The sequence below is a fragment of the Bombus huntii genome, chromosome 1 (genome assembly GCF_024542735.1).
Source record: "Bombus huntii isolate Logan2020A chromosome 1, iyBomHunt1.1, whole genome shotgun sequence".
Classification (NCBI taxonomy): Eukaryota; Metazoa; Arthropoda; class Insecta; order Hymenoptera; family Apidae; genus Bombus; species Bombus huntii.
Window position 1 is genome coordinate 12809528 of NC_066238.1, and position 14311 is coordinate 12823838.

The 14311-nt window shown below is 34.4% G+C and overlaps 3 protein-coding genes across 4 annotated transcripts; 2 read left to right on the forward strand and 1 right to left on the reverse strand.

Annotated features, from left to right (window-relative positions):
* Positions 1-60: 60 nt before the first annotated feature.
* LOC126863752 (uncharacterized) lies at positions 61-5980 on the forward strand. Its single transcript, XM_050614227.1, has 20 exons — positions 61-193; positions 286-492; positions 657-1040; positions 1169-1290; positions 1367-1593; positions 1687-1847; positions 1936-2118; positions 2186-2316; positions 2386-2562; positions 2788-3122; positions 3215-3247; positions 3318-3517; positions 3585-3824; positions 4140-4371; positions 4440-4588; positions 4661-4762; positions 4822-5031; positions 5109-5291; positions 5366-5515; positions 5591-5980. Exons 2-20 carry the CDS (start codon positions 487-489, stop codon positions 5792-5794), a joined length of 3429 nt encoding a protein of 1142 aa, XP_050470184.1. The 5' UTR covers positions 61-193; positions 286-486; the 3' UTR covers positions 5795-5980.
* A 60-nt stretch (positions 5981-6040) lies between these two features.
* LOC126863530 (kinesin-related protein 4-like) lies at positions 6041-11924 on the reverse strand. 2 transcript variants are annotated; one of them, XM_050613821.1, is made up of 6 exons: positions 11776-11924; positions 10344-10742; positions 9781-10284; positions 6729-9247; positions 6430-6644; positions 6041-6360 (listed from the first exon to the last, which is right to left on the reverse strand). In XM_050613821.1, the coding sequence occupies exons 2-6, from the start codon at positions 10726-10728 to the stop codon at positions 6228-6230; spliced, it is 3756 nt and encodes a 1251-aa protein (XP_050469778.1). In that variant the 5' UTR covers positions 10729-10742; positions 11776-11924; the 3' UTR covers positions 6041-6227. The 2 variants fall into 2 exon arrangements, with proteins under 2 accessions (XP_050469778.1, XP_050469779.1); XM_050613822.1 differs by lacking the exon at positions 11776-11924 and having other exon boundaries at positions 9781-10236; positions 10344-11286.
* Positions 11454-13424, forward strand: LOC126863745 (ubiquitin-related modifier 1). The gene is made up of 5 exons (XM_050614215.1): positions 11454-11640; positions 11723-11787; positions 11848-11929; positions 12282-12330; positions 13161-13424. Exons 1-5 carry the CDS (start codon positions 11597-11599, stop codon positions 13227-13229), a joined length of 309 nt encoding a protein of 102 aa, XP_050470172.1. The 5' UTR covers positions 11454-11596; the 3' UTR covers positions 13230-13424.
* Positions 13425-14311: the final 887 nt, after the last annotated feature.

Here is a 14311-nt window from a genome sequence, read left to right on the forward strand (position 1 = left end):
GTTTTCATTTTGTATTATTTGTCACTATTATAAATTTAGAACAATTCTGATTTTTTATACATATCTTTTGTATAAATACATAGTTAGATATACCTTGGATACAGTTGATAAGTTTAAATATGTAGCTGTGTAACATAAAAATAAAAGACGTATGCTTCATATTCGTATTTGAAGAAATTGAAGGTTTTTCCGAGTAAGTGTCATATTTTGAGTTTTATTTTACTTTCTCTGACAATTTAACAAATTTATCCATCGATTGTTACATTAATATAGCATGTATTTCAGTTTCGAGATCTATAAAAATTAAACAAAAAAAAGATAATTTCGATACAAAACTGGAGAAATCGTTCGACGCGATTTGATAGCGATACCGTTTCTTCAGTGAATAAACGAGAGGAAAGGGATCATTGTTCTTGAATCTACTATAGCTGTGTAAAGACCTTGTGTTTTTCAGCGAAGCAACGGTGTTGTATCGAAGGTAAAATAATGAAGGTAAAATATTGGTTAAATTTTTAATGTATATACTTGCAACTTTCTTTAACATCGAAGAATCATCTGTTCACGTAGAATGTATTTAATAAAAAGAAAATGTTAGATAAATTTAATTACATTTCAAAAATAGACAAATATTTAAAAATACGATTTAATTAATTTAGAAGCGGAGACCGTGTACGTGGAATATATCTCGTTCTCCAAGGAATTCACAGACACCTCCTCGTGCTCGCGAGCTCGATAATTGTCCTGTTAAAACCAAAAGTTTTCATGATTTGAAACGTTTGAAAAGAGGTAGCTCAAAATTACAAAAAAAAAGTACGGAATACAGGGAGTCTTCGTTGAAGAGAGATACGTTCAGCTCATTGGAATCTTTGTTCGATCTGAAAAAGCCTCTAAATTTACCGGACATATGCTCTTTAGCAATCGAGTATCATCAAGAGGGTCACGCGCTACCTTTTAAATCAAGAAATTCCAAGCATTCTAAAACCCTTGTAGAATCTTTATTTCTGCAACAAGTGGATCTTGAACCACACATTCTTAACCGGGTGTGATTTTGGTATTATTTGTATTCAAATTATGCAACAGTTAATAAGTAACTCCTTAGTATATTCACTAGTATTTGAAAATGGAAATCGATAGATTGTTGTAAGCTAATTTAAAATAATTTGGGTAGACTTACGAAATCGATGATTATAACGACAAATCGAAGGAGATTAAACAAAAATCGAATTTTCAACCACTAAAATTAGAAGAAATCGAGAATTCGGATCAAGCGGGAAGCGATTCACAGAAAAAGTATAAAATTATTTAGTTCTCGAGAACATTTTGTTAACATTGAATTATCTTATAATAAATTTATTCAATTATGAAGCATGGCCGAAGAAGAAAACGTTGACGAAGCTCTTCAAGATGAAGCGGAAGAATCAAAAGAAGAAGAAGAACCAATAGAAGAAGAAGAACCAATAGAAGAAGAAGAACCACAAAAGGAAGAGGAAGAAGGAACAGAATCTGTAGCAAAATCGGTATCAAGACCGGTATCAAGAATTGATACGGAAGAACTGCCTCCACCGTATCCGCTTCCTCCCGGTCTCGGTGAAGGTATGATATCGTAAATTCAGCAAAAGGTAGAAAAAATGCAATAAGATAATACAAAAAAATGTATAAAGTATAATCAATTTATGCATTGTTTAGGTGTGCCAATTAAACCTGGTGGACGACATGAATCGATATTGAGTTCATCTCCGTTGACTGATAGCGTTGTACTGTTGGAAATGAAGAAGGCGGATGAACGTTGCGTCGTTCTTGCAAGAGAAATTGATCAGCTAAAGGAAGAAATAGCCGCTCTTACAACTGTAATAGTTCTGGAAATAATAAACTAATGAAATTTGAAATTCGAAACATCGAACATCGAGATTTAAAAAGGATTGCTTTGTATTATAGAAAAAAGATTTAACCGACGAAGATACGTTAATAATACATGAGAAGCAGGACGAAGTGATGAAAAAACTGGCAGAATTTGAGCAGATAACGCGGAAAATACAACGAGTACTAGGCGTGTCCGATATCTCGAGTACTACTTTTGCTAGGATGTTCAATATGCAACCCATTATGAGACCCACCGCCGTAAGTATTCTTTATCGATCATCGAAGCAAGTAGCGCGGTGAAGTGTATAGGAAAAATAATTTCTAGATCATTACCGAAGAGGAAGAACTTGAAATAGCAAAGGAGAAAATAGATATGGTAGACGAAAAGACAGACATAGAGATAGAAAAGCTTAGAGAACGCTTCGACTTACCTCAAATAGAATATCCAGAAGATAGGTATGTTATATCATTTATTTTTTTTTTTTTTAGAATACATTTTTAAAATTTGTATTATTGTTTAACTAGGCTTCCAAGAGTGATTGTTTGCGGAACTACGGAGGATGAAATTCCAAAGATTGTTGTGGCAGATAGTAAAAAGAAAGGAAAAGATAGATGTCTTCAAAATTTAACTGGAAAGTTAACAGAATCGTTAACTATGCAGGAAAAATTGGTATTGGAAAATGCACAGCTTGAAGGTGGCAAGTAAGTTTTATGAAACAACTTCATTTTACACAGTTATGAGTTTCATAAATTATCTGTCGTTTCTCGACATAAAAAAAAAAAAAAAAATAGAAAATCGATAAAAAAAAAGTGAAAACTAATCAGTCTCCTTAACGACGATTGCATAGATTGTCGCTAATAGAAGCATGTTGACATAAACCATGTGATCTTGTCTTTGTTACAAAAATTAACTTACTGACGTGTTAGATACAAATTGGAAGAAGCATTGCTAGAAAAGGATACCGCCGTTGAAAGTCTTCAGAGGAAGGTATGCGGGTTGCAGGCTGAAATGAGAATAGTTGTGAAGGAAAATGTGGAATTGACACGTCAATTAGCTTGCTTGAATCAGCGAATCACTAGTCCTTGTTGTTACACACCTTGTTGCCCAGGTGGAATTTCGTCCGAAGTGTCAAGTCCGTCTCCTCTACGTTCGATTTCGTACACCACTACGTTACAGCAAGACGACGATTATTGTCGGTGCAAGTGTTGTCTTCAACCTCAAATCGCCGATACTTTGTCACCAATCGCAAATACTGTATGCGGTTTGTATCCCAATGACAAAGTTTTTAAGATTTTCCTTTGTATAATTTTTTTTTAATTTAATATTAAAAATAAAATTTATAATGTGTTTCAGTGAGGCCGAATCATACATATTTACCTAGCGGAGGTGAGCTATGTCTATTATAATAAAAGAAAGTACTTTGTGTATTGAAAATTAATAAATACTATTATTTTAGATTCACCGAGACTCGCGGGTGGTGCGTCAATAACAGGAGCTTGCATTACAAGTGATTCTTCTTCGCAAATCGATATGTGTTGTCGAAGTCCTGCCGCGGTTAAAACACTGTGTACAGGACCACCACCTCCTCCAAGAGGATCTTGCCCCGCTGAAATAGAGAACAAACTTGCGGCCTATGGGAACAGTACCAAACAGCTAGTACATCTTCGAAATATGCTGCAAGTTTGGTTTAATTTCTATGTTTATTTATTTGTATATTTTATAGGAACAACAATTGGGTACCATGGAATGCGAAGTACGTAATATGCAGATAGAGCTTGCTAATGTTCAACGAGAACGTCAACAATTGGAGCAACAACGCAAGTTGCTGAAATGTACTGGCCCTTGTGCGCCTTGTGGTTGTTGTCCTCCTCCATCTTTGGGCATGCAGCAGCCACCAAGCGCGACTCCTTACGTACCGTGTTCGGCTCCAATTACACAATCGCCTTCTATACCTCTTCCTAAGGTATCTATTCAATATTTCGATTAACTTGATTGTAAAGATTGGTAAACGTTCAAAGATGAAATGTCGCATGCCGATAAAATTGTTGAAATGTCACAAATAATTTTCCACGAAATAAATATATTTTTCGAAAATTTTCAGATATTTTATTTTTATTAAGTGTGATATATTACATAACATATAAGATCGTTTTTCGTCGTACGTAGATACCACCTGCTCCTTCTGCAACCTGTACTGGTCCTTGCATAAACGCTCCTATGGTAAGATTGAACTTCAGAAAAAGATTTAACATGAACTAAAGCAGCTATTTAAAAAAAGGGCGCTAGCACGTGTCCTCAGCAACAGTTACGTGACCTACGCGAACAATATGCACGTCTTCAAGATGATTACAAAAACAAATTATGCGAGGTTTCGTGTTTAAGAACAGATGCTGACAAGTTGAAACAACAAACGCGTGAATCTATCGAAGAGAAAGAAAAGTTGGAAATCAAACTCGTAGACACTCAAGAACGATTGAAGACAATGGAAGCTGAGAAAGAAAAATACGAAGGTGATTATTTGGAATGTTTCTCAATTTCAATGTTTTATATTATAACAATATAATTAATTTAAAACTAGGTTTTAAGGAACAGATGGTTGAGCAAGAGCAAACTTTGATCGTCTTCAAGCAACGTTTCCGAGAAGCTCAAGATGAACTTGAAGAATTACGATCCTTGATTCAAGATCAAGCCGCTCAGTTGGAGGACTATCGAAACAAATATTTACAGGTTCTTTTTTACCTTATATTTCCTTTAAATACGTTGTTATAGGTAAATATAAAAGTAACTGTGTAAAAACAGGCACAACAACAAGTGGAAGAACAACGGCGACAACTTGATCTAATGGAAATGGATAACGCACGGATGAATGAAAATGTCACCTTGGAAATAGGGAGAGTGAAAGTACGTAAATATTTACGTGTGCATGATTATCTTGATACATTTTACTATCTTTCGAATAGAATCAGTTCCAAGAGAAACTCGCAGAACTTGCGCCGTTGCCGGATATTCTAAAACAAACACAAGTGAAACTACAGGAAGCGCAACAGATGCGTTTGGTTGCAGAACGCAACTGCGAGGATCTTTCACGGGAAGTTATAGGTTGCAAAGATAAAATTCAAACATTGCAAAATCAATTGGACGTTTTGCGTAGCGAATATCAAGCACTGCAGGTTAATGTTTTCACATTTTTCTGCCAGTTCTGGTCTTGTAAAAAAACGGTACGTTTGTAAACAATATATGTATTTAGGATGAAAGAGGTCACGGTTCGGGACGATTCGATGAATTAGAAAGAAGAAATACTGAACTACGACATGAGAATGAACGTATGAAAAATACGCTTGCAAGATTTGAAGAGCACGAAGCACAATTGCAGAAACGCATCGATGAAAAAATGCACGAGGTTACACAGTTGACAGCAATGCTTGAACAGGTATTATTATTTATTATATTATATTATTGTATATTTCATTGGAAAATATATAGTAATTCTAATAAATATTAAAGATTCGAGAAGATTCTGCGAGACAAGTAGCAAGAACGAAAGAAAGATGTGAAACTGTAAGGAGATCGATGCAAAGCCAAATTGCGGAAATGGAACGACAATTGGCTCAGTGCAGAGCTACCGCAAGAGCTGCACAGAAAGATAGAGACGAAGTAATTTATCGTTCAAAAAGCTGACATTCCTTTCTAGACATTAATTTAACTTATCTATTGCTTTATTCCTCTTAGATAAGACAGAAAATGCAGGGTCAAATAAACAACTTAAACGAGGCGTTTGAGCAAGCTCAAGGTCGGATAAGATCACTACAAGGTCACGTAAATTATTTGAAAACATCTTACACTAATATCTTTAAGGGACAAGGAGAGATGCCGCCCGGTGTTTTGCCTGGAGAGGCTGGGACAGGATTCGATTCCTGCGACTGCAATTATTAATAGGAAATTAATATATTATCTATATCAATATTTTATTGATATAGAAGTGAAAATCGTCGCACTGACTTGTTTAAATTACATGTGAAGTATCTGTTTTCATTTCTAGAATGTAAAAAAATTGTCTAGTTTGTATTCGTAAATATATTACAAAATAGTAAAAATTTATACAATGTAAGACTGATGAAATTCACTTGTTGTTACATTAATCAATGTCGCAAAAATTGAATCATTATAATACGAATGACATCTGTTACAATGTAGCAGTTTTTTTATTTATGTATTTTATTGTAATAAATTGTTCACGTAACCCTTATATGCAATGAAGTAGAAGAGGTAAATAAGAATTTTTGATGACAGTGCAAATCGATTTAAAGAAATTAAAATAGTGATCTGTACAAGGAAAAAGCACTTATTTAGTATTATATAAGTTTCATTAGTTCGTATCCACAGAATGAAGCATATTGAGCATATCTAGGATTGCGTCTGAACGCGATCTTACTCTTTCCATTTCCAATCGAAATTCTTCAAGTTGAGATTCAATTCTACGTGCATATGCATGGCAACACCTGTAAGTAAAAGTAATAACGTATTCCATGTATATATCATGTTTTTATGATAGTGTACAATATAGTTACCTGTCATTGCATTGCGTAGAAGTGGAACATGTAGGCCCGAGTGTAGGAGAAGAAATCTTAATTTGTGGAGGATCATTTGCCATAGAAGGTGTTCCTTTTCGAAATCCACTTTTACTTAAACTAACAGTACTATTATTACGGCAATCTCCACATCCCTTTAAAAGATCCATAAGAATTCCTCTTACCCTTTTACCACTTAATCTTCGTTGTCTCGTCTGTACATAAAGAAACAAACGTTACATGAACATAAAGTTTTTGATAAATTTGTTAAGATTATATTTATGCTTTTATTATCTTACTTCAGGCGTTTCATTAGATCGTTTAATTGGAATTAGAGCCTCTTCTTCATCATCGCGTGAAGGGCTGTGATTACATATATGTTTGTCAGAATGCTCGTGAATATTTATATTGTCCAAAGATGATTTACATCTATACGAAATATCTCTAACAGGATTACAGTATTTCGAGCCTGGACTGTTATCCACTACATTTTGATGTGAACATCGACACGCATGATATTTGCAAGTTACTTTGCTCATTTCGGTAGTGGCGTCCATATAGTTTTCGTGTAAATGATTTTTCGAATCTGGGGTAAATGTATTTTTACATGAATCTCTCCGAATTCCATTACTGTGAAACTTATCTTTACAATGCTTAAGACTAACATCATGCTTTTGTGTCTCATGATATAAACCACAACTACATCCTTTATCTGTGACTCCAATATGATGTGTATAACAGGAATGTAATTTTTCTTGTGAACTCGATGCATCTTTACATGTTGGCCATTCTTGATGATATTTTGAAGAATTACAGTTTTCACAAGAAGGAACACAAATATTTGGGCTGAGAGAATTACTCATATGTCTTTTGTCATTTACATCTTCTATTGATGAAGACGCCTTTATTGAATTTAATGATAAAGAATGACAACATTGAGGAATATTGGACCTACTGAATTTGTTTGGAACTTTCTGCTTTTTATTAGTTGAACACACAAGCGGACTTCCATTAAATCTCGTTTGTGATGTATTCTGCCAAGTCTGACACATTCTCTGTTCATTTGATTTTACACAGACTTCCATATCATCTTCGTTATCGCTTATAGATTCATGACCTACCTCTTTACCCCAAACACTAATCGTTCCATTTATTTCAGACATTCTTACTTCAAGATTACCCAATAAATATGGACCACATTCTTGAATGCGATTTTTTTCATTATCTAATCCATCTTTTATAGGTTCTTCTGCTTGAATTAAGAAACTTCTATTTTTGCTATTTTCATCTTCCCTGTATATGAAACATTTTACACTGTCCTCATGATCATCTGTCTGTTGTATCTTATTTTCTGCAGATGTAGAACCATTAATATCTTTATTGACCGATGTATCTTCTATTTGTTCTGATTTTGACGTTGCATGTTCCTCAGAATATTTAAATTCTACATCAGTTGTATCAGTACTATTTTTTCTCTCAGATTCTACAGTTGTATGAGGTATTTTGAAAGGTTGAACAGAAGTAGATGTATCAAGCATTTCTGTAGCTTTTCTTTTTTTGGAACTTGATGCATGAATTGGAGAATTGTATTCTATATTTGATATCTGATCTGTAGAATTTTCATTTAATCGTTTCTTGATATTTCTTACTAAAGGACTTTCAACTTTTGTCTTCCCTTGGGTTATATTTGAAAGTGTTTGCAAAATTCGAGATGAAGTAATAAATGTTCGAGATAATGGATGTGCTAATTTTCTTGGAGTATTCCCATCAGTGAGTATAATACTATCATCAGAATTAAGAATTGGTGTCAAATCAGGAAGCTTAATGGATATAGCTGGGCTATAAGCACTATCTGCCCATTGATCAGTAGAACTTGCTGTAGATGCAACACTACTAGTAGATATTTTATTGTTTGCTTCTCCTGAAGTTACAGTATCTTGTTTAGAAGTAGATTCTGAAACTGTTTCAGTTTGTACAAATGCAGTTTTCATTTCACATGTTTTATTCTGATCCTCATATTTTGCTAAAGATTTTTTTAGATTATCCAATTCTTGTTTCATTTTTATATTTTCTGCCAATACTTTTTGGTAGGCATCTCGCAAATTAATAAATTGTGCGTCTTTCTCATTGAGTTGAGTTTTCAACTCAATTATTTCAGTGTTCTCGGCATTTATTCTATTAGTTGCATTAATTTTTGTAAAATTTAAGTTTTCTGGTTCATCTTGTATTATGCGGATACTTTTAACGTTTGCAATTTTTAAAGGACAGTTAATATTGTTATCAATTTCTTGTGAACTAATCATTCCTGTTTCATTATATATTTCTGTTTCGTTCATTTTTTCTTGTCTTTGTTCAGGTAATTCTTCTCCTTGTTCCATATTAGAGGCACTGTGCATGTATTCTTCATAGCTTAACGTACGTAAATTAATAAATGTGGGCGTTGTCTGATGTCCATTAATTAGAGAAGGTTGATTTATGCTACCAAATCTCATATTTCTATCTAAAGCATTTTGATATTCGATATGACGGATATTGACATCTACTGAACCATTTCGTTTTTCTAATTTATCATCGGAATTCTGCACTCGTTTCTCATTTGGTATATCATTATATTCAGTGTCCTTTCGAATATGTTTATAATCATTTTCAATAATTCTGTTGGAGGTTTTATTATTTTCTCCATTTTCCAATATTTGTGCTGTATTGTATATTAAATTATCATTTTCAGCTTCATCACGTTGTAAATTCTGAATAGCTTTCTCAGCATAATCTTTTATGGTTTTATTAACTCTTGCTTTCAATTGCTCAGTGTCATTGTCTATAAGCAAAAAGTAAAAGTTATAGTTTACATTGATTACGTATTTGCCTTAGAACTTGGTTATTCATTCACATACAAGAATGTCACAAACAATATTTGACTGTATCATAGCATTTAGGCCAATGCTTACTGGAGAGTATGGGATATTATTGGAAAGCTTATGAGTGGCAGAGCCCAATAAGGATGGTCACATCTTCTGAAAATGCTCCATTCAGAAAATATAGATAATATCGCCGCCAAAATTCTCTCGACGACCGTTTGCATTTGTACCGGGTCTACACATTTTAATCTATACTTTTCGAATGGGATATGTGCAGTAGCCATGACCAGTCTTGTTGGACTTCTATGCTTATAAGCTTTCATGGTGAACCATATTCTCTAGTGTTTTTTTGTCTAAATACCATAATGCAGCCCAGTACTTTATTGAATTATGTAAAGACATTTCAAATCATAACAACTATAATAGACATCGAATATATTTTCCTAATATGAATATTTCAATTCAAATATAATTCGATAAACATATTTCTTACTTTCATTGCTTGCATGATTTTTATTCATTATAAATTCTTGCTCTTTAATACGCTTTTCCATAGATCTTCTAGTTTGTTCTTTTATACCTTTTATGTACTGTTTCACTTTACTTTCCACGTGTTGATACTTAACTGACATCATTTGCTTTTTTTGTGCAATAGAATATGGCATTGGATTTTGCTGCATACCTAAATAATTATGTCTGAAAATGTTCATGCTATGTCTTTTTCTATTATGTGACAAATGAACATTGTTTTTTGAAATGCTTAAATCTTGTAATGATAAACTTCTCTCTTTATGATGTTGCTTTAATCTTTTGTTTAAGACAAAATCATCAGATACTCTATCAAAGCACTCCAGATCATATTCTGTCTCAACATCTTCATCGTCGTCATTATGTAGTCTCAAAAGGTTTCCTTCGTCATCATCATCATCATCTTCTTCTTCCTCCTCATCTATCATTGCATTTTCACGATCATTTTCAAGATCCATTTCATCCATATCTGCATACATATATGTATATACATTGCAATGTAGAAACGAGGTTTTATTATTTACTTACCTTCACTATCTGCATATTCATCTTCCTCTTCATCGTTGTATGGATGGTTACTTTCTTCATCATTGTATGGATGAGTACTTTCTTCACCAGAAGACAATACATAGATACTGCCGCCTCCTTGATCATCACTAGGATAAGGACTTCGACTGTGGTCTTCTTCTATTGGGATTCTATCCGCTTGTTTTGTATTACTGATATCTGAATCTTCGCGTTTTGATGGAGTAGACACACTGATATACGTTGGCATTTCTTCATCCTCCAACATTGGTTGTTCTGTGTCATTGTTTAACATGCTTGTTTCACATTTTGATTGTTCTTTATTGTGATTTTCTGCATGCATTTGTGACTCCGTTTCATCCGAAGTACGTTCATTTCTTTGCGACATTGTGCAAGTTGATACTGAACACAGAAAACGTATTACAATTATATAAAATTATACGAGGATAAAAAGTTTAAAATAATGCAAACGGGTATTGGATTTGCGCCACTTTGTTTTTTAGATATTTAACGCCTGCGATTGCACTTTTCCGACGACCGCCATTACAACTGCCGCTGATCACACCTGCACTTCAGTCCATCTGTACATTCTACATTTTTATCAAACACCATTATTCCATATTCGTTTAACAATAATTACATTTTTAAATATTATTTTCAACTAACAAACTTTATTTCTTTATCAATTGGTGTTAATCATGTATAACACAACCTTCACCATACAATTAAACTCATAATTATTAAGGCTAATGACCCACGAATACACAGGAGTGTACTTTGCATAGCATTTAAGAGGCACCTGCTCTACATTCTGCTTTTTACATTACGTTTGGCATAAATTTTATTTTTTGTGAATACTTGTTATTGATATTACTGATATTAATATACATATTCATAACAAGAAAATATTTTTATATCAATGGAATGATCGTTTCTTTCGATTTCTCGATGCATAATATTATAAGATTAACAATTGCGAAGATTTGTAGAAAAACTTTTGTAAATTATAAAATATCGATGAAGAGATGAAACTATTACAATGTATAACTGTTTTTTAAATTAAATTTTGAATTCGGAAATTTCTATTTTGCAACATGCATACACTACTGATCACTTGAATAGAAGGAACGTGGAACGGGGTTGTAATGTCGTTTAAGTTGTTTCTATGCGCAGTGAACGATATTTTGTTTGTAATTATATAATAATAATTAATAGTATTGTAAGGCGGCATAATTTTACGAAAAATAAAAAAAAACATGTCTATCGAAAGTAGCAGTATTCCCGTGACCATTGAATTCGGGTAATATGGAATCGATACTTAACCTAACTCTTCTTGCGATCGTAACAATATACATGTATATCGAATTATTAAATAATTTCAGAGGTGGGGCAGAATTACTTTTCGACAAAAAGAAAAAGCACTCTGTGAACTTACCTGGAAACGAATGTAAGTTCTATAAAATTTCTCCCAGTGTAAAATATTAATTCGTGATATGAAATTTTATAGGGACTATACAAAAGTTACTTTTCTGGATAAAAGATAACCTTCTAAAAGAACGACCGGAACTTTTTATGCAAGGAGACACCGTGTAAGTTATTAAATCATATATTTTTACGTTAACGGTAGAACCATTTCAAGTAATCGTTCAAAATGTTTCACCAATTGATACTCCGACACTCGTGTTGTACCTCGTACTTCTTACTATAAACACAATACGTTATTATTGTATTAATTCGCACTTGCCAATTCTATGATATATAAGATCAACATGGCACCTTACGAGTTTCACAGTTTTAATCGAGAGGGCAGCATAGTTCACATTAATGGAGTTACAACTACAGAGATAGCTCATTCATTCAAACATGTAAACATTTTTGTGTCTAGATATATATAAATAGTACATGTACACGCTTATTTTATGTACTATTTTATGTTCATAGGCGACCAGGAATTTTGGTACTTGTAAATGACACCGATTGGGAATTATTGGTAAGCATAAAATTATTCGCATCATACTTAAAAAAGTTGTTCTTAATAACATTTAAAATTAGTAGTGCATTACTGATACCAGCTATAATACCCAGACACTTTCACGTGTTACGTGAATTTTCGATTACGTGTTATGATTTTTCAATTTTTCTTTTTTATTTTCCTCCTATTTATACGAGAAACTATAAAAAGTAGTCATGTGGGATGTCAATAACGCGTTGATCGTAATCGAGATGGGGTAAGACACCTGTTTCTGTACAATTGACAAACGTCTAGCGAGAGTATTCTATCGTGGAACTTTTTGCGAGACGCATAATCGACCTACTGTGAGGTGGTTGGTTTGGACTGTAACTGGAGGATGGAAAGTAAGAGAGAAAAGATGAAAGGGCGCAAATGATCTTGAAGGCTTGCCACACCCACGGCAGAATTATCATTTTAAATTTGTAAATGTACAAAACTCGACCGCTATTAGACTCCGCTTCCTTAAGCGCGTTCGAGGAAAGAAAGAAGCCTCGAGAAGCGAGCTATGGAGGAGTCGGAGAGCAGACGCGGAAAGGATGATGGTTTCAGCCATTATTATGATAATACCGACTTTTCTCGAGGTTTCGTATGCTTCGATCGCACTGCTATTCCTTGTTCTGTCTTCTTTTCGCTCCATTTTTGCGGTACTTGCATTTATGTCGTTGCATTTTTATCGTCTTGATATACGTTTCGTCTTACATTTTTATCTTATTAAAAAAAAAAAACAAATTGCAGGAAGTAAATTACAATTTTATTAGAAGAAACGAAGAAGTTAATATCGATAACGGTAATTTTATGAAAATTTCCAGGGCGAGAGCAATTACAACATAGATTCAGGCGACACGATATTGTTTATATCCACCTTGCACGGAGGATAGGACGCATTTTTACGCAAGAAGACAAGACGGCGATTCACGAAGAGGAAATCAAAGATGGTGGTGCACGACTTGATTCGATCGCTGCGGGCAAAATGATAATTTCGCGGGACACTTGTTTGTGTAAAGTACGCGCACACGTGCACACTGTCAGAGAATAAAATGCTCATTCGCACGACGTACGTTTGAGATGTTCCACGTAACGACTATGATATTACGGCTGACACGTTGGCCGTTTCCCAAGAAACCTCGTATTATTGCCCCTTCTCTACCTTACCAATCTTTTCTCGCTTCATAGCCAATGGGCCATATCCTGTTCCCCGTTTCCACTAGTGGAGACGCGACCTGTCTATCTCGGTACTTAACCCTTACCATTCTCGTCCTGGTATACAGCTATGCCCGCGTTACTTCGTAATTAATATTGGAGAAGATCGAATGAGAAAATAGGAAGAAATTATTGATTCTTGTCTTCATAGAATTTCCCTCTTGGCGACTTTGACAAAAAAGAAGAAGAAGAAAGAAAGGAAGAAAAACGAAGAGAAAAGAGGAGAGGAATTAGCTTCCGGTAACTGCGTAGGAAAATTAGTTTCGATACAGGAGCGGAGATTATGCGCGTGCGTCGTGATCAGTTCACATCGAGAGTTAGTTGTTGGTCCCTGGTAGCTCTATTAAAAGTAACGATCGTGTTCCAACTTGATAGAAAGAAGGGAGAAAGATAAATAGAGAGGGAGTAAGAAAGAGATCTTTTCATGGAAAAAATGAGGAAACTTGGGTGAACTTCCTCTTCTGTATAATTAATTATCGGTGGTAGTAGTTCTTTACGGTACACGATAAAGATCGTATCGAAGGTTTTTCAACTTGCTCGACCGAGTGAAGTTAATCAAGCCTGCTACTCGCTGCCACGATGTCTGCGATTCCCCTTTTGCTCATCGATCGACCGTGCTCCCAGCATCGTGCCCTGCGTTCCGTTTAATATGATCCGCGAGGGCAGCGACGCGTCTCTGAACTAGATTTCCGCGATATCGTGGTCGGTCAGCCGTTGATGGAGGTCGATAGACGAGTCGCTTCATCATATAATAAACTAA